Below are 24,710 nucleotides of genomic sequence, written 5' to 3'. Positions count from 1 at the left end.
AATATTATTTTGATTTCGAAGATTTGTATAATATGTACTGAAATAAGATAATTTTTTCAATGGTTTGAAAAGTTTACAATAGCCCATTGATATTCTGAAAGTTTGGGTTCAACAAGTGATTTTGTTACTTGCTCTACGGTACATGATCATCAAGGATCTTTATTATGGTATTAACTTTTCAATCGATGTCATGCTTCTGATGGAAATTTGTTCTTAAGGGTCCACTGTAAAAATTGAAAGTCTCTCAAAATTGAGAGGCGATTTGCAAATAATCATTATCGTCATTTTTCGAAAATCCACTTTTCCTAGTGTTCTGATTAATATTATGTGAATACAACAATGAAGCATATGTTTCAATAAGATGGTAATATATTCTATCACTTCAAATTTCATAAAAATTGCAAAATCAGTGAGTTTTATAAGAACATGATTTTTTCGAATTTTTTCGCTTTTGGATGCGTGTTTTGAAAAATAGATATTTTCGAATTTTAATTTTATCTTAAGTATAAGTTTTATATTAGGAATTTTTTTTGTTGTAAACAGAAATTCATCAAAAGTGACACCTCAGAAAAGCTAAAATATTGAATTTTTGGAACTTTTGATAGAGCACGTTTTTAAATATTAATTAAAGTAAATGTATATTTTGTAAAGATTCTTTTTAATAAAAAAATAAAATTTTGAAGAAGAACACAAAATCTTCTGAAAAATAATATCACATAAACTCATATTATTTTCTAATATATAACTATTTTATATAAAAATCAAATTCAATGATCTTAAAAGCGAAGGATAAACCTCAAAATTTACGAATATAATGAGTGGGAATATAATGCTTATCTATCATAAAACCATATGAAATATCAATTTTTGCTTTACGCCTAATTTTTGACGACAATTAGCAAAAAATGTTAAATGTTAACACTCAGTCCATTTGAATATGAAAAATAAAATTGACTTTGATTAAATGTTTTTATTTATCATGCAATTCTTCTTGCGACCAAAGATTTGAATAAAAGTTCAAAAAATAAGATAGCTTAAAAAAATAATATACGGTAGTGTTTACTAATAGATGAATAGTATATAAATTCTATTAAAATGGATTTGATCCAAAAAAATATATAAAATTTGATCATAAATAAAATCGTTTTAAATTACTTCTTCATTTAAATTATAACAATTATTTTTGGTTTTATATTTTTTTGGATCAAATCCATTTTAATAGAATTTATATACTATTCATCTATTAGTAAACACTACCGTATATTATTTTTTAAGCTATCTTATTTTTTGAACTTTTATTCAAATCTTTGGTCGCAAGAAGAATTGCATGATAAATAAAAACATTTAATCAAAGTCAATTTTATTTTTCATATTCAAATGGACTGAGTGTTAACATTTAACATTTTTTGCTAATTGTCGTCAAAAATTAGGCGTAAAGCAAAAATTGATATTTCATATGGTTTTATGATAGATAAGCATTATATTCCCACTCATTATATTCGTAAATTTTGAGGTTTATCCTTCGCTTTTAAGATCATTGAATTTGATTTTTATATAAAATAGTTATATATTAGAAAATAATATGAGTTTATGTGATATTATTTTTCAGAAGATTTCATTCTATATGCCTATGAAAAGTACTCTCAAAACTAACTTTTTCCTAATTATAATTAAATCTAGAATATTGTATTATGCTTAGTATTATTTCATTTTTCTCATTTAATTTAGAATTTACAAATGTCAAAAAATTGAGAGCTGTCACTTTTGATGAATTTCTGTTTATTACATTTTGACCTATTTCCAATCATTAATTCCGATGTTTTTCAAGGAATTTAATTGAGAAAAAATTAGGAATTTCGCTTTAATGCCATTACAAACTAATATTATGATGCATAATATATATATTTATTGAGGCTAATGCCGGGATATCTTGCATTTAAAAAAAATTCAAAGAATTGACAATTGGATAGCACAAATTTAATTCCCTGGACAAAGTATTATTGTTTATATATTCAAACCATTATCCTTAGTTTAGATATGTTGGCCAAAAATTTTCGTGTTATTTTTTGTGTTTAAGCATAAATTATGTATTTACTTATGAAAAATAAGCATTTTATTCATTATCATAAAGATATACCATAACAATTGATAAAATTTTTTTAAAAAAAATTGTGTATTTTAGTGGGTATTATTCTGGATAATGCCAATTTTTACAAGATTTAATATTAACCATATCAATAGCCGACTCAATGTAAAAATTTAGATATTATTTTTTCATTAATCAAACTTTGATAAATTTTAGTATAATGAACGATTTTGTTTCGTGTATGATACAGAAATGAAAAGCTTAATTAATATCATTTTGCATTTTTTAAAGGATGTTAGAGTACATCTACATTAAAAAATCAGATTTGAACTGCGATACTGCATCAAATTGATGCGTATCTGATAAGGATCTCAAAAGAGTAAAGTTAATTTTTTTGTGTTTTTTTAAGTTTTGGGCCTTAGTAAAACACCATCTCGAGCAATATTTTTGGGACGACGATAGACCTTATTTGGCCTTACAGTGGACCCTTAATATTGTTTCAATATGAGGTTAATCCGTGTTACTTTGCTAAGTTTTGATATGAAAATGACCGTTCAGGTCTTCTGGGGATGATTCTTATCAGTATTAGCTTATTTTTTATTTTGAATTTGCTTCCTTTAATAGAACTTTTAGAGAATTCGTCTCTATATTATGTAGAAAGTGTATCTAATGAAGAAATTAAAAAAAAATTGATCAACATATCCAAAGTCAAAGGAAGAAATGAGTCATATCGTTTCATCAAGATCGAATACAGTGATGTTGCCTGAGAAATAGATAAATCAGATGATACTTGGTTTGAAAATGAACCAGAAGATTTCGAGAATTGAGTCGTAATACTATAAATGGCAATAGTTGGAAAAATTCATTAGATATATCAGTTAGAAAACAATGATAGTTTAGATTATCAATAAAATTGATAAATAAAAAAAAATTATCAAATCATTCTCAACATATCATCTTGTAAGTTGATAACTGCAAGTGATGGTCCGACGCACAGTTTATGGATCATTGGTGGATCCATTAAAGGAGCACCAAGGAATCCGAAGACAGAGCGCTCTTCTTCTCTGTAAACAAGAGATGTATTTTGTGTTCTTGGCAACATGAACAGGCCATTGTCATCAACATCTCCATCAACTGTGGAAACAGTTTCACCATCTGGAGCGATATGGAAGTACATCCAAGTCTGGCGCTCGAGATGATAAGCGTAAACGTGTGTGTATTGTGCGTTGGACCTTCCTCCGATGAGAAGTAAGACAGGTCCTGTCTTCACCATTGAGGAACCGATTAATTTGGAGTTTACAGGCTGTCCTTTTGGCATAAAGCCTCCTATTTCCAATGTTTCGAGATCTAATGTCATCAAAACGGCATTTTCATCTGTGGCTCCGCCTTGAATGTAAATCATTTTTCCGTCTTGGACATGTGGGAATCCTGTACGTCCCTTAACATCTTTTTCGATGAATGACCATGTCTTTTCTGTTGTATTGAGGATGTTCAGCTCGGATAAGAATTTTCCATTATAGCCACCCCAGATTATAATCTTGTCCTCGTATGATGTAACAAGCGGTGATGAACGAGGAGCTGGGACTGGTCCACTGAACTCTGGGCGAAGGATTTCGTAAGTATCGAGATTAATTATGTGTAAATCGGCGATATATTCCTTTGTTCCTGTATTATATCCGCCAAAAATGACTAAGTAGTTCTTCATAAGCGTAGCTCTTGAACCAGAACGTGGCATGATATCAAATCCGTTTACGGGTAGCTGAGCCCAGGACTTAACATGGAAATCATACTTCCATATATCATTTAATGGCTGATTCTCTTTGTTAAGGCCGTATCCGATGTAAAGAATTTCGTGTTCTGCATCGTATGCTTCAAAATGGGAGGATCTTGGGCAGGGCCCGAGCCCATTTGTAGGTAAAAGCGACCATATGGCATGCACCCATCCTTTCAGTAGAGTCGGGTTATGCACAAGTGAACAGTTGGTCACAGGTTGATGCGTGACAATTGAATCATCCTTGTTGTCAGGGCGGTATCCAGACATAGGAACATACTCATCTGGAGGGATATAAGCAAATGCCTGAGGGTAAGCATTAGCGGCACTAGATAAAGGTCCCATAATAAAAAATGATTTTGCCATTCAAGTCACTTTTGTCGACTTTCAAAATTATCAATAGATTTTTTTAAATTGAATACTTGTAAAATAATAAAATTATTTTGAAACTGCCAGTTTTCCAAAGATTTATTGCCAGTTTGCAACCTAAAGATTTTCTTCAAGAACTGAGTAAAAATTTCTTGACCTATTTCATCTCAAAAAACCGCAACTACCCACAATCAAAATCTTTTTGATGTAAACTATTGAAAATAATTGAGAGCAAAATCATAAAAAGTTATGCAATTTTAAAAATTGTGCTACAAATCTGATGCTAATTATCAATTCATTTGGAGGTTTTTAAAATTTTAAAATCTTTGTTTCCTGCCTTTGAATAAATGACAGAGCAAAAAATGTGTTATATGAGACCGTTTATTCAAGTCTAACAATATAAATCTTCATCTGGAGCAGTGTATTCAAAAAGTATAAAACAAATGTCAAAATGCTTTAAATTAAAACATGGTTATAAAGATTTATGCGGCCATTACATTAATATTAGTTCAATAAAACCCGTTTTTTGGGTTGCTATTAATTCCAAGCCAGGAAACAAGGATTTGAAGCATTCTGAAAATTGAATGATGAAGATTTAAAAACCTCTAAATTAAAATGCAATAAAAGTCTGAATAAGGGTTTCGTTTTGCTAAAATTGTCACTTTTATAGCATATTTGTTTTTGGATGTTTTGCGAAACCAAAAAAAAAAAAAACTATGATATACAATGTGTGTGTAAAGAAAATACTTTATTTACTAGTTAAAAAATCATTTGGTATTGATCAAGTTTTTTTTCTGGATAAGATATTATATGGATAATTGGATAGAAAATACAATTATATAATCTTGTACCTGGTTTAATTAAGCTAATTGTCATCAGAAACTTGTAATTTTTATGAATTTCAGATTTTCTTTTCATTACTGCTTTTCTTAATAGGTCAAGTTCTTATTTACGTTATAAAGTATGATATTTACAAATATCAAGTTATCATGTTTTTTGAGAAATTATGAGAAACAAACAAAAATGAAAAAGATAGGAATAGCAATGAATAGTGATGTGGGTATATAAAATGTAAGAGATATGAATGCAAAGCAATTAGTATTTAGGATATTGACCATAGATTTCGAAAAAAAAAATGCTGCATATTGAGCGAAAACTATGATTATATTATAAGGCTGTCATTTAAAGCATAATGAAACTATTCCCTTTTCATTTTAATCGAATAAGATAGTAAAGATTTTTGAATTAGCTAGAAACTGATGAGATGTTTTCACAAATCAGATTTTTAATCTCTATAATGCATAATTCACTCAATATCTCAATTTTGATATTGCGAGATATTTTTGCTATCGGTTTCGCAATTTTGACACAATAGCAAGAGGGTTCTATAAGCATTATTATCAACGTAGAATCTGAATATCATATCAGAAAATGTCGCAAATCTGACATTTACCCGACCAAATAGCAAAAATAATTGAATACTTTTCGCAAAAACTTTAAAAATCGATAAAAATATGAAATATAGATATTAAAGAGACTTTTTATATAATATTCATAAAGATTTTCCAAAAATATGATACCGCAAAATTAAAAAAGTGACGTCTTGAGTGGAGTCAAAGGTCGAAATTGCTAGCTAAATGTTTTTTTAGCGAAATTGCGTATTGTACGTTTTTTCGCAAAACGAAACCCTTAGTCTGAATTATAGCAAGATTTTAAAACAACGTTGATTTTGATGATTTTACTCACAATTATTTTAAATAGTTTACATTGATAAAATTCGAGAATTCAATTTAGTTCAGAATAAAGTGATAATATATGACGATATTTTATCTATAGGTTTATTGTTTGAAATATTAAAGCATACATTGAACAAAATAATGAAATATTTGAAATTTGACCTAAAGATTTCAGATTTTCGATTTTCTATCATTTTTTGATTATCTTGACTCAAGAAAGCATTTTAATATAGTTATACTACTAAAAATTTAAATCAATGAAAGAATGCCATGAGAATACGCGGAACTTATCTAATTGATTCATATATTACGCTTTTCGATAATATATGGTGATATATGATATGAATGTGATATGTGAATGCAATTTATAGTAAGAATTTTCAGAAATTAAATTATAAATTGAAGAAATAAGCATGAAAAGTTATGGTTTTGCTTTTATCTATTATCAGCATTTTGTATATACTGCAATATTATTAAATAAAATTTAGCGAAATGGCAATCTGCTTCTTGATTGTCAAAATTTCGATCAACTTGAATGCAATTTTTCAATACTTCGGTTTAAATATTTATTCTACATTCCGCACATGTAATGAAATCTGAAAACAAATTTCAATATCTTACAGCATTCAATTTCATTTATTGAAATAGACCGATGAGTGCTTCCCCGCAAACATACTTAATTGATAGGATAATCACTTGTTTGCAAAATGAATTGAATAAATCTTGCAGTGATGAAGATAATAGTATAGTTTGGTTTAGCCCTGACTTATGGTTATCATTTCCTAATGATGAAATCCAAATGTCATTGGAAACACTCAAAAATTTGAACGACCCATACCCGTATACACATCTTATAATTCAAATTCTTAACAATCTTAACAAGTACGCCCTGGAAAAACTCACTTACAAAAATTCGCTCTTTTTTCAATCGCTCTTTCATATTACATCCTATTTTACGCAAATACCAAATGATGTAAATGCAAAGATGATATCTACTCTTATAATTAGCCATGATTTCTTCAATAATAATCAAGATCTTTACAGAAACTGTATATCGCTCTTTATCAAAACAATTGGCCAAAAGTCTAATTACCAAATGGAAGCTATTTCAAGTGTGAAATCCAAGATAGGAGTTCAAAATATTGGAAATATGACAAAAATATTGATCGCAGCGACCGATACCCATGTAACTCTACTTTACCTTATTGAGTCTATGGAGTACATGATAAATAGATTCGATGAATCGAACTACGCATACATTTTACTTTGTCTAACTCGTGTTTTCTCAGAAATGGCCTTGACGCATCAAAAAGAACTTTCCAATGCTATACAAGTATCAGATAAAGATAAGATAAAAGACATTTTCAACAAATTATATTCGAAATTAGGTAAGTCCGAGAGATCCGTCTCTGTTTTATCTTTCCTCATCATGTTCATTCTCTACGGAAATCCATCGATCGACAAGAAAGAACTTGAAACGTATAAAAAGATTATTTCATTATTCAAAAAGCTGGAAAAGTCAAAATTCCTTGATTCCTTGTTTTTAGGTACATATCTGATCTCATTGACCTATTTCGTTGTTGGAGAATCTTCTTACAGTGCTCATTTAGATTTAATTAAAATTGCAGTGAATCAATTCATTAAATCATGCACAAGTAAGCTTGTTGCTGATAAATTCCCCAACTACATGCATATTTTCGGTGCTTTGGAGTACCAACTCGTTCAAAATCCGAAAATTATTGAATCAGAAAATCTTTTCATAAAAGTGTCAAATTCCATCATTTCCCGTTTTTCAACATCGAAGTATTTGACACAATACAAGAGCAACTACAGGAATATCATCTTCGCGACACTATCCGGTATCTTGAATGTCTCAGAAGAAGATTTGGATCAACAACCGCAAAATAATTCAAAAGAAAGTGACAGTGAACGTTGTGTGTCAATTTTCTTATCGTTGAACGATATAAATTTTGAACTAAATTGTCAGAAGATTGATGGTATTCATGAGAAGAAAGATGCTACGAAAGAGATGGCTTTATTCTTCGAAATTTTCGAGAACACGACGAATATTTTGAATTTCATTTCTTTGTTCTTGAAAGTTTACAAAAATTACCCAGAAAAAGTTGGTCCAAAATTGTCACTTTTCACCAGAAATCTTTTTATTCCATGGAAGAATTATTTCGATATTTTCGAGACGATGAGAGAAAAAGAGATTTCTTCATTTTTATATAATGTTTCTCAGAACTTTTTATCGGTTTTTCCAACGATTAATTTGTCACATTTTCCAAATTGTGAGAACATACAAATTATTTACCAAGAATTCCTTAATTTCTGTTTAGTTATATGCACAAGGGTTATTAAGAACAATAGTGTGTTTTATCCATTAATTCAATCAATAACTGATACGAAACTGATTGAAACAGCCATTTTCTCATCAATCTCAAAGAAATGGTTGGAAAAAGTGAATTATTTGATAAATAAAATAACGGTTTTGGTTTACAATGACGAAAAAACTGTTATTCAACCTTCAGAACAAACTTGGAAAGAACTTGTCAAAATTCCTTTCAAATTTGACGTTGTTTTGCCAACGGTTTTGTCATCTGTCATGTCAATGTTAAGTTTCACGAATACATTCATTGATGAGTTCAGGTTGAAGTTCACTAACTTAGCTTTTTCTGAGAATTCTGTTGCTTTAGATTATTTACAAAGTCCTGCAAAAAGTCATACTGTTTTTGCCAGAAATTTAATGAATAGTTTGCATGAAGAATTAAGGAAAATACTTTCATTAATGAGTGGCAATTATGTCCAGAGAGTTTTGAACATTGCATATGTTGCAAATTCCATTGTGAAGAACAATGAAGAAATAGCGAAAAATGATTCAAATGGAGATATTTCTATTATGTTTTTCTGTTTCCTTATGACTGATTCTATTTCAACCAACAATAAGTTCAAAGAACTCAGTCTCTCCATCTTTGAATTCATTAATGCGATATCTTCACAATTAGATCTAACTAAGAAATATAATATCATTCTTCTTTTAACAGATGTTATGGCTTATAATTTGAGAAATCTCACAAATGATGTTGTTTTGTCAAATGCTGTCAAAAGTTATTCATATTTGACAGAAAATTTCCAATTCTACAAAGAGACAAAACATGCTTCGGTGTTTTCAACATACATGGCTGCAAGAGAAGATATATTTTACATTCTTAGAATTTTGAAAAGAACCGCTTTGGAACTCACAAAATTGAAACAAGATGTCACGTTTTTAGAAAAAACTTTTTCGAATATTTTACATAATAATTTTGATTTATGTAGTGATTATTTCTTTGATATACTGCAGTCTACTATTATTGATAATCTCTCTGTTAATATAATTTCACAGATAACGAAAGAAGAAATTTTAAATCAAAATCCAAAAGTTGAAGATGATAAAATTGTTTCAAATTTTGTCACATTTGATTTCAATGACATTTTACTTGAATTAAATGAATTACCAGAGTATCATTCAGCAGCTGTTGATTATGCATGGTTCTACGGAAAGAATAGACAATTGTTAGATTTTGTTGTCAAAAATGGAAATGAAAGAGTGAAAAATCTCTTTTTCACAGCTTATTTGCAAAGATGCGGTGCTGATATCGATTACAAGAAGATCATTTCTGCATACGAAAAAGGATCTGCAATTGATTTCGCTGATGAATTGAGACTCAACGAGGAATTCGAATATTTCTTCAAAGATTACGAAAAAATTGAAGATAAATTGGCACTTTTCCAAACATTCTTTATTCTTTCGTTCTTTGCAACACCTTATAGATATGGTGTTTATAGGAGTTTCGATAGAGTCAAGTCGATTTCGTTTGTCGATTCTCTCAAAAAATCAAAGATTTTCACAATCAAATTTGAACATGAATTATCACTTCACCGACCATTTATAAATACTCCAAATCTGTATGAAATTCATGAGAGAGCATTGAAGTATTTGCCATATAAGAAAGTTCCTCAAGACAATGTCAAAGACTCTGATAATTTTGGATCAATGAAATATGAAGAAATTGTCAAAATGAGAAACGATAATTTGATGACGATTATTCCGAATTCAAAAAAGAAAGGTTTTCTTATTTCCCTTAAAAATTTGAAGACAGAAGACATTGGTCATTTTGGAGATTTCTTTATAGGCCATTTAAGAAGAAATGTTAAGTATTACATCGTTGTTGATTTGATGGAAGCAAGAATTCTTGATTTTGATTTATTCCATTCACAAGTTACAAAAATTTATCAAAAAGTTGCTGATCAATTGGATAACGTTTTTCTTCTGAATTTGACAAAGAATTCCGCTGGTTTCTTGAACAATTATAAGACTGATGAATGGGTAAATGTTATTTCCGTGTTAAATAACATCAACGACATCTTTGAAGTATATCCAGATTTGATTTTACCTTTGAACTCTGTAAGACACGATTTTGAATTTTCAAAAGTGACATTGCCAAATGACAAAATTGGTCAACTTTACTTTTCTAGAAGGAATTTAACAATAGAAGCACCAGGAGATGTATTAACTGTCCCTGATGCGAAGAGAATTCATATTATTCCGTTCAATTTGATCACGAAAATTGTAATTATTGAAAATGTTGTTCAAATTCATTTTTCAACAGATAAAGTTGCGAAATTTTCGACGATTTCGCCTGAAGCAATTTCAAGGGTCATTGATATGAAGAGAGCAGGAATTTTCTCAAGACAAAAGTTCATTTGTTCCGTTAATCGATTGATAAGATTCGCTGATTACGTTGCTTATTCAATTAAAATGATTGCAAGTAAAAGCCATGATATCGGAGCAAGTTCTGCCAATTTATTCACAAGGTTGACATCAAGTAATTACTTAGAATTCGTTGGTGCAAAGTTTGCTTATCCTTCCCAGGAATGGTGCATAAAAAGACTGAAAATGATCCCTGAAAAATATGAAATTTTTGCAAGATTCATTGAAATGATCAGGGATGAAGTTGATGCACCTTTCTACTTGTCTAAAGGTCTTCCTCTTCTTTCTGAACAAGAAATCATTAATCTTATGAACAGATTGTCAAAAGACAATAAATTTGATGTTAAATTGTGGTCAAAAACACCAATCGATATTTCATCAATTGTTTTGCAATCAACAGTTAATGTTACTGAAAAGTTTTCAGTTGAAATCGCAAATATTTCATTGGAAGGCGTAACTAAATTCATTTATGATGAGAAGATCACTCCGAAGATGTTGAAAAACACAGTGGAAAACCTTCCTTCAATCATTGTTGTCGCATCGAAACTTCCTGAGAATTTTGAAGCAGAAATTTTCATTTTTGTTATTCAACAATTCATGAAAATCGAAAGTATCGAGTTCGAATATCTTTCATTGGCTGAATCGATATGTGTTAGATACAGATTACCATTGAATGTTTGCGAAACAGAAGCCGACAAAAAGAAACAAAGACAAGCAGATGAAATTTACAGTTATATCATTAGATACCGAAAGATTTGCGAAATTTCAAATTGTCTTGAAGTTTTCGACAATTATTTTCGCGGTAAAAAGGATCCTTTATCCATTTTAGTTCGTACATTGTTTGATGATGATCTTGAACAGTTATCAAATGATTGTTTGAACGCGTTTCCAACGTCAGATGTTTTTAATTCTGGATATTTGTTTGTTGCGATGTCTTTCCTTTTGGATAAAATTCCATTAAAAGTTTCATCATATTTCGACATCACAGTTCAATACTGCACAAGGGATTGCAAGATGTCAGCAGATCTTATGATGAAATGTCTTTCAATGAATGAATATTTGGTTGGTGAAAACATCACTAAAATCGTTCTTACATTGAAAGACATTTTCCGAAACATTATGACGAAAAGTGATGCATTAAAGTTGCTCAAAATGATCAGACAATCACAACACTTAACACAAGAACAGTCTGTTATTTCTGCTGTTCCTTTAGTTGCTTTTGATTTGGATGACGCATTCCCTGTATCAATCAAACCAACTCCTTTTGCATTTTCTTTCTTGTTTGATGTGATGAATTCTGGATGTTTGAGTGTGAAACAAATGCACAGAGTTTTAGATTTCTTCACTACATACAAATCATCAATTGATGATGAGATGAAAGAGAATCTTTTCAACGAACTTTGCACATTGATGTCTGTTGAAAATACTATAGAAACATCTCTCAAACTTACAAATCTTTTGAAATTACTTTCTACATGATTTGTAATCTAATTTTTTCTTTATTTATTTATTGTATGTATTTTATTTGTAAATATATTATTTTGAGATTTTGAAGAGCGAGGAATGAAAGATAAACTTGGATCAATTAAATTTCGGACTTCAACAGTATCTGCCGAATCATCACTACACAAATATTGTTGACATAATTTTTTATGTTTGTCTTTGATTGGAATTAAACAATTTGAGAGAATATATTTGATAATATCGATCTTTTGATTGGAAATTGCGATTGAAAGAAAATCATTTTGACCATTTAAATCAATATTATGATTATATTTAAGTAATTTCTTGAAAATTTTAAGATATCCGAGTCGAATTGATCTCAAAACAGGAAGATCATTATTTAATGATTGTATCGAATAATCTGCACCTTCATGGATCAAATACTCAACAATTTCCCATCTGCCAGATGAAACAGCGAGAAGAACACAATTTTGTTTTCCTTTGTCTTGAAATGAAAGAGTTTCTTTTTTGGGATCTCTTGATACTAAATGCTTGATCAAGTCTAAGTTTCCGCATTCACATGCAATTAATAATGCATTCTTTCCTGAATTTTCATTAATTTAATTGGCATCTAAGCCATTTGAAATTAGAAAATCGAATATTTTTGTACTGCCGCTGATAGAAGTACAAAGAATTGCGTTGTCTTTATTTTTGTTAATTGCTGTTTTGTTGCATTTGTTGTTGATAAGAGATTCGACAAGATTGTAATTGTTCTTCAAACATGCAGAGAGAAGGATTGTGTTTTGTTGATCATCAACGATTTCTGATAATCCGATTGTACATGCAACTTTTATTGTCGATTCATCTTTCACATCTGCTCTCTGCGAAAGGAAATTATAAATATCATCAAATTTGTTTTGAATTTGGAAGATATCTAAGAATCTATTGATCAACTCATCATTTGTTTGATTTGAATGAATTTTGTCACAAATAATAGACAAAAATGATTCATATTGTTCATATGAATATATTTTCGAGCGATCTCAATGCATTGAAAGGATCCAATTCATTGATAATTTTGACGGACTTAGGTAAGAAAATTTCTTTAATAGGAGCATTGATGATTGGGTCATCTTGTATTTCAACAATTGTGTCAGAAAGAGTAACATTTGTTATAAAAGAAGAATCAATACACTGTGTTGATAAAATTCTACAACTACTGTCAATAATAATTGTTGTATACTGACTTTCAATAGCTTGTTTCTCAAGAATTCCGTCAGTACATGATAATGTTTTTACATTTATTGTAGAACTAAATGAATTTTGGAATCAATAAAAAATTTATATTTTGTCACTTTTTAAAATAAGATCTGACATTTGCTCTATTTGAAAATGAACAAATAGCATATATAGTTGTTGGATCAGGAGAATTAAGAATGTTTAATAAGCGCCAAGATGTTGTTTGATTTAAAGAATAAAAAACGAGGAATTCGAATATTTCTTCAAAGATTACAAAAAAATTGAAGATAAATTAACACTTTTCCAAACATTCTTCATTCTTTCGTTCTTTGCAAAACCTCACAGATACGGTGTCTATAGAAGTTTGAACTGAGTCAAGTCATTTTCTTTCACAATCACTTCACCGATCACTTATAAATACTTCAAATTTATATGAAGTTCATGAGAGAGTATTGAAGTATTTGCCATATAAGAAAGTTCCTCAAGACAATGTTAAAGACTCTGATAATTTCAGATCAATGCAATTGCAAGATGATAAACAATAATTTGATGATGATTGTTCCGAATCCAGAAGAATTCTTGATTTTTGATTTATTTTATTCATATAGAAATCAATTATTTTTTGCTTATGATTATTCTTTATGAATTCAGATACTCTCAAAAAAATTGAGATTCATAAATTTACGAGATGAAAACTAGTATTTTAGTATATTATAAACTTAGCAATAATAATTTACTTACAATTTGGATTAATGAATCAATATAAATATTAGTATAATTAAAGTCGTCATACAGAAGAAAATTTTTCGATATTTTGATCTTTTAAATAGCCATGAATCAATAGTTATTTTGCTGTCCTTATTTTTACTAGATTTTGATGATTTTGGTTGTTCTGTGTCGGATGTTTGTGATTGAGTTTGATTAGAAAATGTTGATTCATTTTGATTTATATCAGCAGGTATTGATTCATTTTGATTTATATCAACAGATGTTGATTCATTTTGATTTATATCAGCAGGTGTTGATTCATTTTGATTTATATCAACAGATGTTGATTCATTTTGATTTATATCAACAGATGTTGATTCATTTTGATTTTTCAGAGGTGTTGATTCATTTTGAATTGTTTCAGCAGGTGTTGATTCATTTTGATTTATATCAACAGATGTTGATTCATTTTGAATTGTTTCAACAGGTGTTGATTCATTTTGAATTGTTTCAGCAGGTGTTGATTCATTTTGATTTATATCAACATATGCTGATTCGTTTTGATTAGCGTCAGATTTAGTAGATTCCTGTGCTTTATAATTGCTTGAAAAAATTGGGTCAATCTTCTTTATGGTTTCTATTTCTTCAAGAGAATCGCAATTCGAAAGATACGATTTAACTAAATTTTTATGTTTTTCTTTAATTCTAACTAATTTTTTGTCGATAATGTATTTTATTATTTTGTATCTTTGATGAGAAATTGCAATTGTAAGAAAATCATCTTCAGCATTTGGATCAAAATTGTGACAATATATAAGTAAATTCTGGAAAATCTCAAGATGTCCAAGCCTTACGGATCTAAAAATAGGAAGGTCATTATTTGATGAATGTAGAGATGGGTCTGCATCATTTTGAATTAAATAATGGATTATTTCCCAATTACCAGAAGAAACAGCTAGAAGTATACAATTTTGATTTTCTTTGTCTAAGTCTGAAAGTGAAAAGCCTTGAGATACTAGATGCTTAATCATTTCAAAGTTTCCACTTTCACAAGCTGTTAAAACGGCATTTCTCCCTGTGATTTCGTTAGATATTTTAGCATCTAAGCCATTTTTAATGAGAAAATCGAATATCTTTGTGCTGCCACTGATTGATGTGCAAAGAACTGCATTGTCTTTATTTTTGTTAATTGCTGTTTTGTTGCATTTGTTGTTGATAAGAGATTCGACAAGATTGTAATTGTTCTTCAAACATGCAGAGAGAAGGATTGTGTTTTGTTGATCATCAACGATTTCTGATAATCCGATTGTACATGCAACTTTTATTGTCGATTCATCTTTCACATCTGCTCTCTGCGAAAGGAAATTATAAATATCATCAAATTTGTTTTGAATTTGGAAGATATCTAAGAATCTATTGATCAACTCATCATTTGTTTGATTTGAATGAATTTTGTCACAAATAATAGACAAAAATGATTCATATTGTTCATATCTTGCTTTGACTATTTTCGGATTCCTTCCATCAAGTTCGTTGATCTTTTTCTGCATTTCTAAAACATAATTCTGATACTTCTTGTAGGATTCATTCGAAGTAAGATCCAATAACGTATTCATTACTGAGGATCGAATCATTTCAGCATCAAATTTATTGATATAATAAGCAAAATAACTGCAATCTTTGATCAACGCAATCAAGAAGTCATATACTTTATCAACTTTGTTTTCATCTTGAAAATATCCGAGTTCTTCACATTTTGAAATGATTTTATCGATGAAATCTTGATTGCTTAATATGTTTTCGGAACCAATACGACATAAATCAATAAGTTTTGATGGTTCTATTTCCGAAATATTTTTCGCTATGAATATGATAATGTCATCTAGTTTTTCATTGTAATTCTTTCGCGATTTTCTTATAAATGAAAGGACTTCTTCTATATTTTTTAAGTTTATTTCATCTCTGAAAATAAGAGTACTATACCAATCGAAAAAGTCTTCAATCTCGAGATCTATGCCTATTTGATATATTTCTTTCAGAATATCTTCAGAAATTTCGATAGAAACTTTGTTTTTTATAAAAAGTTGATAAAAGATTTTAAATGTTTCATCACTGACTCCTTTTAGTTTATATTCTTCAATGTTTTCTCCTTGCATGTAGTCATTCATAACTTTCCTGCTATATGAACACAATGTTTTAAAAGGAACTTCCATTTGATGATTTCCATCGCTGATTTTGATCTTTTTATCATCCACAATACTATTAAATTGAAATTGCTTAAATGCTCTTCTGGCAACAAATTCGGGCATCTATTAAAAATCCAAAATAAATTGAATACTTATCAATTCAAAATTTTTAGAGATTCTTTATTTTTAATAGATTTATAATCCCGAAACAATTTTAAGCGATTCATATTCCAATATATTCAAAATATTTTTCTGAGAAAAGTTCAGAAAAGTTTGTATTATATTTATAATTGCATCGCTAATAATGCAAAAATATATTTATTAAATAAGCAATTATTCTTTAAAATATAATTACTGAAATTACGATTATTTTTATTCAAATACGAAATTGTATTGGATGAAAAATTTTGCGTAATTTATAGTTTTCTAATTAATTATTTGCGTATAATGTACATTTATTAATAAAATTTGTACTCTTAGGCCTTATTTAAGCTGATTTTTTACTAATGTCAAAAGAAATTCATTTTGATTAGTGTCAGATTCTTGAAAGATTTGGGTCTATTTTTCCTTTGAAATTCTATTATTTCAAGAGAATTGAGATTCGAAAGATATGATTTAGCTAAATATTTATGTTATTCGTTAATTCTAAATGATTTTTTGTCTAGAATATATTATCATTATATTGGATCTTTGATGGGAAATCGCTATTGTAAGGAAACCATCAATTGTAAATGGAAATTTTAGAAAACCTCAAGATGTCTAAGCATTCTCTTTGATAAGTAAAATTCTTTGAATTTTGATATATTAATTGGATAAATCATTAGTTAAGTTAATTTTATTTCTATTTCTTTATGAAATAATAATAAATATACTCATTAGGATGTTAAGATCAAATAAATATCTATAACAATAGGCTGGACATGTGTGTATTTCAATTGAATAATATGAAATAGTGTAACTTTTGAGTATATCCGAAATTGCAGCAGGAAGGGAAATTCCCAATGGGAAAATAAAATTTCGTAAATTATTTGAGTTAGTAAAAGCATATTGATTAATATAAGTGATTTCATTTTGAAATATTAGCGAATTTATATAAGATTGGTATGAGAAAGATTGGTCTCTAATGATTTTAACATTTTTTGGTAAATAAAATACTTTTGCAGTTCGAGCTGATGGATAATGAACTATTTCCTCGAAATTTTTTGTGTATAATACACCATCTAACGAAGTAAAATATGGATTCTGTTCATCAACAAATATATTTTCGAGCGATCTCAATGCATTGAAAGGATCCAATTCATTGATAATTTTGACGGACTTAGGTAAGAAAATTTCTTTAATAGGAGCATTGATGATTGGGTCATCTTGTATTTCAACAATTGTGTCAGAAAGAGTAACATTTGTTATAAAAGAAGAATCAATACACTGTGTTGATAAAATTCTACAACTACTGTCAATAATAATTGTTGTATACTGACTTTCAATAGCTTGTTTCTCAAGAATTCCGTCAGTACATGATAATGTTTTTACATTTATTGTAGAACTAAATGAATTTTGGAATCAATAAAAAATTTATATTTTGTCACTTTTTAAAATAAGATCTGACATTTGCTCTATTTGAAAATGAACAAATAGCATATATAGTTGTTGGATCAGGAGAATTAAGAATGTTTAATAAGCGCCAAGATGTTGTTTGATTTAAAGAATAAAAAACGAGGAATTCGAATATTTCTTCAAAGATTACAAAAAAATTGAAGATAAATTAACACTTTTCCAAACATTCTTCATTCTTTCGTTCTTTGCAAAACCTCACAGATACGGTGTCTATAGAAGTTTGAACTGAGTCAAGTCATTTTCTTTCACAATCACTTCACCGATCACTTATAAATACTTCAAATTTATATGAAGTTCATGAGAGAGTATTGAAGTATTTGCCATATAAGAAAGTTCCTCAAGACAATGTTAAAGACTCTGATAATTTCAGATCAATGCAATTGCAAGATGATAAACAATAATTTGATGATGATTGTTCCGAATCCAGAAGAATTCTTGATTTTTGATTTATTTTATTCATATAGAAATCAATTATTTTTTGCTTATGATTATTCTTTATGAATTCAGATACTCTCAAAAAAATTGAGATTCATAAATTTACGAGATGAAAACTAGTATTTTAGTATATTATAAACTTAGCAATAATAATTTACTTACAATTTGGATTAATGAATCAATATAAATATTAGTATAATTAAAGTCGTCATACAGAAGAAAATTTTTCGATATTTTGATCTTTTAAATAGCCATGAATCAATAGTTATTTTGCTGTCCTTATTTTTACTAGATTTTGATGATTTTGGTTGTTCTGTGTCGGATGTTTGTGATTGAGTTTGATTAGAAAATGTTGATTCATTTTGATTTATATCAGCAGGTATTGATTCATTTTGAATTGTTTCAACAGATGTTGATTCATTTTGAATTGTTTCAGCAGATGTTGATTCATTTTGATTTATATCAACACATGTTGATTCATTTTGATTTATCAACAGTGTTGATTCATTTTGATTTATATCAACAGATGTTGATTCATTTTGATTTATATCAGCAGGTGTTGATTCATTTTGATTTATATCAGCAGTGATTCATTTTGATATATCAACAGATGTTGATTCATTTTGATTTATATCAACAGATGTTGATTCATTTTGAATTGTTTCAGCAGGTGTTGATTCATTTTGATTTATATCAACAGATGTTGATTCATTTTGAATTGTTTCAGCAGGTGTTGATTCATTTTGATTTATATCAACATATGCTGATTCGTTTTGATTAGCGTCAGATTTAGTAGATTCCTGTGCTTTATAATTGCTTGAAAAAATTGGGTCAATCTTCTTTATGGTTTCTATTTCTTCAAGAGAATCGCAATTCGAAAGATACGATTTAACTAAATTTTTATGTTTTTCTTTAATTCTAACTAATTTTTTGTCGATAATGTATTTTATTATTTTGTATCTTTGATGAGAAATTGCAATTGTAAGAAAATCATCTTCAGCATTTGGATCAAAATTGTGACAATATATAAGTAAATTCTGGAAAATCTCAAGATGTCCAAGCCTTACGGATCTAAAAATAGGAAGGTCATTATTTGATGAATGTAGAGATGGGTCTGCATCATTTTGAATTAAATAATGGATTATTTCCCAATTACCAGAAGAAACAGCTAGAAGTATACAATTTTGATTTTCTTTGTCTAAGTCTGAAAAAGCCTTGAGATACTAGATGCTTAATCATTTCAAAGTTTCCGCTTTCACAAGCTGTTAAAACGGCATTTCTCCCTGTGATTTCGTTAGATATTTTAGCATCTAAGCCATTTTTAATGAGAAAATCGAATATCTTTGTGCTGCCACTTGATTTAAAGAACTGCATTGTCTTTATTTTTGTTAATTGCTTTTGTTGCATTTGTTGTTGATAAGAGATTCGACAAGATTGTAATTGTTCTTCAAACATGCAGAGAGAAGGATTGTGTTTTGTTGATCATCAACGATTTCTGATAATCCGATTGTACATGCAACTTTTATTGTCGATTCATCTTTCACATCTGCTCTCTGCGAAAGGAAATTATAAATATCATCAAATTTGTTTTGAATTTGGAAGATATCTAAGAATCTATTGATCAACTCATCATTTGTTTGATTTGAATGAATTTTGTCACAAATAATAGACAAAAATGATTCATATTGTTCATATCTTGCTTTGACTATTTTCGGATTCCTTCCATCAAGTTCGTTGATCTTTTTCTGCATTTCTAAAACATAATTCTGATACTTCTTGTAGGATTCATTCGAAGTAAGATCCAATAACGTATTCATTACTGAGGATCGAATCATTTCAGCATCAAATTTATTGATATAATAAGCAAAATAACTGCAATCTTTGATCAACGCAATCAAGAAGTCATATACTTTATCAACTTTGTTTTCATCTTGAAAATATCCGAGTTCTTCACATTTTGAAATGATTTTATCGATGAAATCTTGATTGCTTAATATGTTTTCGGAACCAATACGACATAAATCAATAAGTTTTGATGGTTCTATTTCCGAAATATTTTTCGCTATGAATATGATAATGTCATCTAGTTTTTCATTGTAATTCTTTCGCGATTTTCTTATAAATGAAAGGACTTCTTCTATATTTTTTAAGTTTATTTCATCTCTGAAAATAAGAGTACTATACCAATCGAAAAAGTCTTCAATCTCGAGATCTATGCCTATTTGATATATTTCTTTCAGAATATCTTCAGAAATTTCGATAGAAACTTTGTTTTTTATAAAAAGTTGATAAAAGATTTTAAATGTTTCATCACTGACTCCTTTTAGTTTATATTCTTCAATGTTTTCTCCTTGCATGTAGTCATTCATAACTTTCCTGCTATATGAACACAATGTTTTAAAAGGAACTTCCATTTGATGATTTCCATCGCTGATTTTGATCTTTTTATCATCCACAATACTATTAAATTGAAATTGCTTAAATGCTCTTCTGGCAACAAATTCGGGCATCTATTAAAAATCCAAAATAAATTGAATACTTATCAATTCAAAATTTTTAGAGATTCTTTATTTTTAATAGATTTATAATCCCGAAACAATTTTAAGCGATTCATATTCCAATATATTCAAAATATTTTTCTGAGAAAAGTTCAGAAAAGTTTGTATTATATTTATAATTGCATCGCTAATAATGCAAAAATATATTTATTAAATAAGCAATTATTCTTTAAAATATAATTACTGAAATTACGATTATTTTTTATTCAAATACGAAATTGTATTGGATGAAAAATTTTGCGTAATTTATAGTTTTCTAATTAATTATTTGCGTATAATGTACATTTATTAATAAAATTTGTACTCTTAGGCCTTATTTAAGCTGATTTTTTTACTAATGTCAAAAGAAATTCATTTTGATTAGTGTCAGATTCTTGAAAGATTTGGGTCTATTTTTCCTTTGAAATTCTATTATTTCAAGAGAATTGAGATTCGAAAGATATGATTTAGCTAAATATTTATGTTATTCGTTAATTCTAAATGATTTTTTGTCTAGAATATATTATCATTATATTGGATCTTTGATGGGAAATCGCTATTGTAAGGAAACCATCAATTGTAAATGGAAATTTTAGAAAACCTCAAGATGTCTAAGCATCTCTTTGATAAGTAAAATTCTTTGAATTTTGATATATTAATTGGATAAATCATTAGTTAAGTTAATTTTATTTCTATTTCTTTATGAAATAATAATAAATATACTCATTAGGATGTTAAGATCAAATAAATATCTATAACAATAGGCTGGACATGTGTGTATTTCAATTGAATAATATGAAATAGTGTAACTTTTGAGTATATCCGAAATTGCAGCAGGAAGGGAAATTCCCAATGGGAAAATAAAATTTCGTAAATTATTTGAGTTAGTAAAAGCATATTGATTAATATAAGTGATTTCATTTTGAAATATTAGCGAATTTATATAAGATTGGTATGAGAAAGATTGGTCTCTAATGATTTTAACATTTTTTGGTAAATAAAATACTTTTGCAGTTCGAGCTGATGGATAATGAACTATTTCCTCGAAATTTTTTGTGTATAATACACCATCTAACGAAGTAAAATATGGATTCTGTTCATCAACAAATATATTTTCGAGCGATCTCAATGCATTGAAAGGATCCAATTCATTGATAATTTTGACGGACTTAGGTAAGAAAATTTCTTTAATAGGAGCATTGATGATTGGGTCATCTTGTATTTCAACAATTGTGTCAGAAAGAGTAACATTTGTTATAAAAGAAGAATCAATACACTGTGTTGATAAAATTCTACAACTACTGTCAATAATAATTGTTGTATACTGACTTTCAATAGCTTGTTTCTCAAGAATTCCGTCAGTACATGATAATGTTTTTACATTTATTGTAGAACTAAATGAATTTTGGAATCAATAAAAAATTTATATTTTGTCACTTTTTAAAATAAGATCTGACATTTGCTCTATTTGAAAATGAACAAATAGCAATATACGTTGTTGGATCAGGAGAATTAGAATGTTTAATAAGCGCCAAGATGTTTGTTGTGATTTAAAGAATAAAAAACGAGGCATTCGAATATTTCTTGCAAGATTACAAAAAAATTGCAGATAAATTAAACACTTTTCAAACTTCTTCATTCTTTCGTTCTCTTCTGGCAAAACCTCACAGGATACGGTGTTCTATAGAAGTTTGAACTGAGTCAAGTCATGTTTCTTTCAAACAATCATTCACCGTCAAACTATGAAATAACTTCAAATTTATATGAAGTTTTCATGAGAGAGTTTGAAGTATTTGCCCATATAAGAAAGTTCTAAACAAATGTTAAAGACCTCTGATAATTTCAGATCAATGCAATTGCAAGATGATAAACAATAATTTGATGATGATTGTTCGAAATCAGAAGAATCTTTGATTTTTGAATTTATTTTATTCATATAAGAAATCAAATTATTTATTTGCTTATGATATTCTTATGAATTCAGAGTACCTCAAATAAAATTGAGATTCATAAATTTACGAGATAAAACTCGTATTTTTAGTATATATATAGAGCTTACTTAGCAATATAATTTACTTACAATTTGGGATTAAGATCCAATAATAAAATCATGTAGTATATATTAAAGTGTCATAAAGAAAATTTTTCGATATTTTTGATCTTTAAAATATGCCATTGAATCAATAGTTATTTTGCTGTCCTTATTTTTACCTAGACTTTTGATGATTTTGGTTGTTCTGGTTGTCGCATGTTTGTGGAATTGAGTTTGATTAGCAAATGTTGATTCATTGATTTTATATCAGTCAGGTATTGATTCATTTGGCATTGTTTTCAACAGATGTTGATATCATTTTGAATTTTTCAGCAGATGTTGATTCATTTTGATTTATATCAACAGGTGTTGATTCATTTTGATTTTTATATCAACGATTGTTGATTCATTTTGAATTTTATCAGCAGGTGTTGATTCATTTTGATATATCGCGTTTGATACATGTGTTATTACGATGTGTCATTTTGATTTATATCAACAGATGTTGATTCCATTTTGAATTGTTTCAGCAGGTGTTGATTCATTATTTATCAAGTGTTGATATTTTGAATTGTTTTCCAACAGGTGTTGATTCTATTTTGGATTTATATTCAACATATGCTGATTCGTTTTCGATTAGCGTCAGATTTAGTCCGATCCTGTGCTTTATAATTGCTCTGAAAAAATGGGTCAATCTTCTTTATGGTTTCTATTTCTTCAAGCGAATGCAATCGAAAGATACGATTTTAACTAAATTTTTATGTTTTTCTTTTCTAACTAATTGTTGTCGATAATGTATTTTATTATTTTTGTATCTTTAGAATGGAAATTGCAATTGTAAGAAAATCATCTCAGCATTTGGATCAAAATTTGTGACAATATATATAGTAAATTCCCCCCTGGAAAATCTCAAAGATGTCCAAGCTTATACGGATCTAAAATAGGAAGGTCATTATGTTGATGAATGTAAGAGCTGGTCTGCATCATTTGAATAAATTAATGGATTATCTTCCCATTACCAGAAGAAACAGCTAGAAGTATACATTTTTGATTTTCTTTGTCAAGTCTGAAGAGTGATGAAAGCCTTGAGATACTAGATGCTTAACTGTCATTTCAAAGTTTCCCTTGTTCACAAGCTGTGTTTAAGACGGCAATGTTTCTCCTGTGATTTCGTTAGATATTTTATGCGATCTAAGCCATTTTAAATGAGAGAAAATCGAATATCTTTGTGCTGCCACTGATTGATGTGCAAAGGAACTGCAGTGTCTTATTATTTTGTTAATTGCTGTTTTGTTGCATTTGTTTTGATAAGAGCAATTCGACAAGATTGTAAATTGGTTCTTCAAACATGCAGAGAGAAGGATGTGTTTTTGTTGATTCATCAACTGTTTTCTTGATAAATCCGTGTACATCTGCAACTTTTATTGTCGATTTCATCTTTCCAGCGATCTTGCTCTCATGCGAAAGGAAATTATATCAATATCATCAAATTTGTTTTGAATTTGGAAGATATCTAAGAATCTATTGATCAAGCTCATCATATTGTTTGATTTGATATGAATTTTGTCAAAATTAATAGACCAAAATGATTCATATTGTTCATATCTTCTTTACTATTTTCGGATTCCTTCCATCAAGTTGTGATCTTTTTGGCATTCTAAAACTAATTCCTGATACTTCTTGTAGGATTCATTCGAAGTAAGATCCAATAACGTATTCATTACTGAGGATCGAATCATTTCAGCATCCAAATTTATGATATAATAAGCAAAATAACTGCAATCTTTGATCAACGCAATCA

General features: G+C 28.5%; 3 protein-coding genes across 3 annotated transcripts, besides 4 other annotated features; 1 reads left to right on the top strand and 2 right to left on the bottom strand.

Moving 5' to 3' along the window:
• Positions 1 to 531: 531 nt before the first annotated feature.
• Positions 532 to 569: a mobile genetic element.
• Positions 532 to 569: a terminal%2Cinverted (terminal inverted repeat of Banshee-A3 transposon ID:TVAGG3_0049860).
• A 1,179-nt stretch (positions 570 to 1,748) lies between these two features.
• Positions 1,749 to 1,785: a mobile genetic element.
• Positions 1,749 to 1,785: a terminal%2Cinverted (terminal inverted repeat of Banshee-A3 transposon ID:TVAGG3_0049850).
• Positions 1,786 to 2,930: 1,145 nt separating this feature from the next.
• TVAGG3_0049840 (nitrile biosynthetic process) lies at positions 2,931 to 4,237 on the bottom strand (the record flags this gene model as incomplete). Its single annotated transcript, XM_051220978.1, has 1 exon — positions 3,021 to 4,202. The coding sequence occupies one exon, from the start codon at positions 4,200 to 4,202 to the stop codon at positions 3,021 to 3,023; it is 1,182 nt and encodes a 393-aa protein (XP_051105964.1).
• A 2,375-nt stretch (positions 4,238 to 6,612) lies between these two features.
• Positions 6,613 to 13,142, top strand: TVAGG3_0049830 (uncharacterized protein; the record flags this gene model as incomplete). Its single annotated transcript, XM_051220977.1, has 1 exon — positions 10,764 to 12,194. One exon carries the CDS (start codon positions 10,764 to 10,766, stop codon positions 12,192 to 12,194), a length of 1,431 nt encoding a protein of 476 aa, XP_051105963.1.
• A 1,004-nt stretch (positions 13,143 to 14,146) lies between these two features.
• On the bottom strand, positions 14,147 to 16,414 carry TVAGG3_0049820 (protein ubiquitination; the record flags this gene model as incomplete). The annotated part of the gene is made up of 1 exon (XM_001310862.2): positions 14,147 to 16,414. One exon carries the CDS (start codon positions 16,412 to 16,414, stop codon positions 14,147 to 14,149), a length of 2,268 nt encoding a protein of 755 aa, XP_001310863.2.
• Positions 16,415 to 24,710: the final 8,296 nt, after the last annotated feature.

Source organism: Trichomonas vaginalis, chromosome IV (genome assembly GCF_026262505.1).
Source record: "Trichomonas vaginalis G3 chromosome IV, whole genome shotgun sequence".
Lineage (NCBI taxonomy): Eukaryota > Parabasalia > Trichomonadida > Trichomonadidae > Trichomonas > Trichomonas vaginalis.
This window is presented reverse-complemented; position numbering and strand designations above follow the sequence as displayed.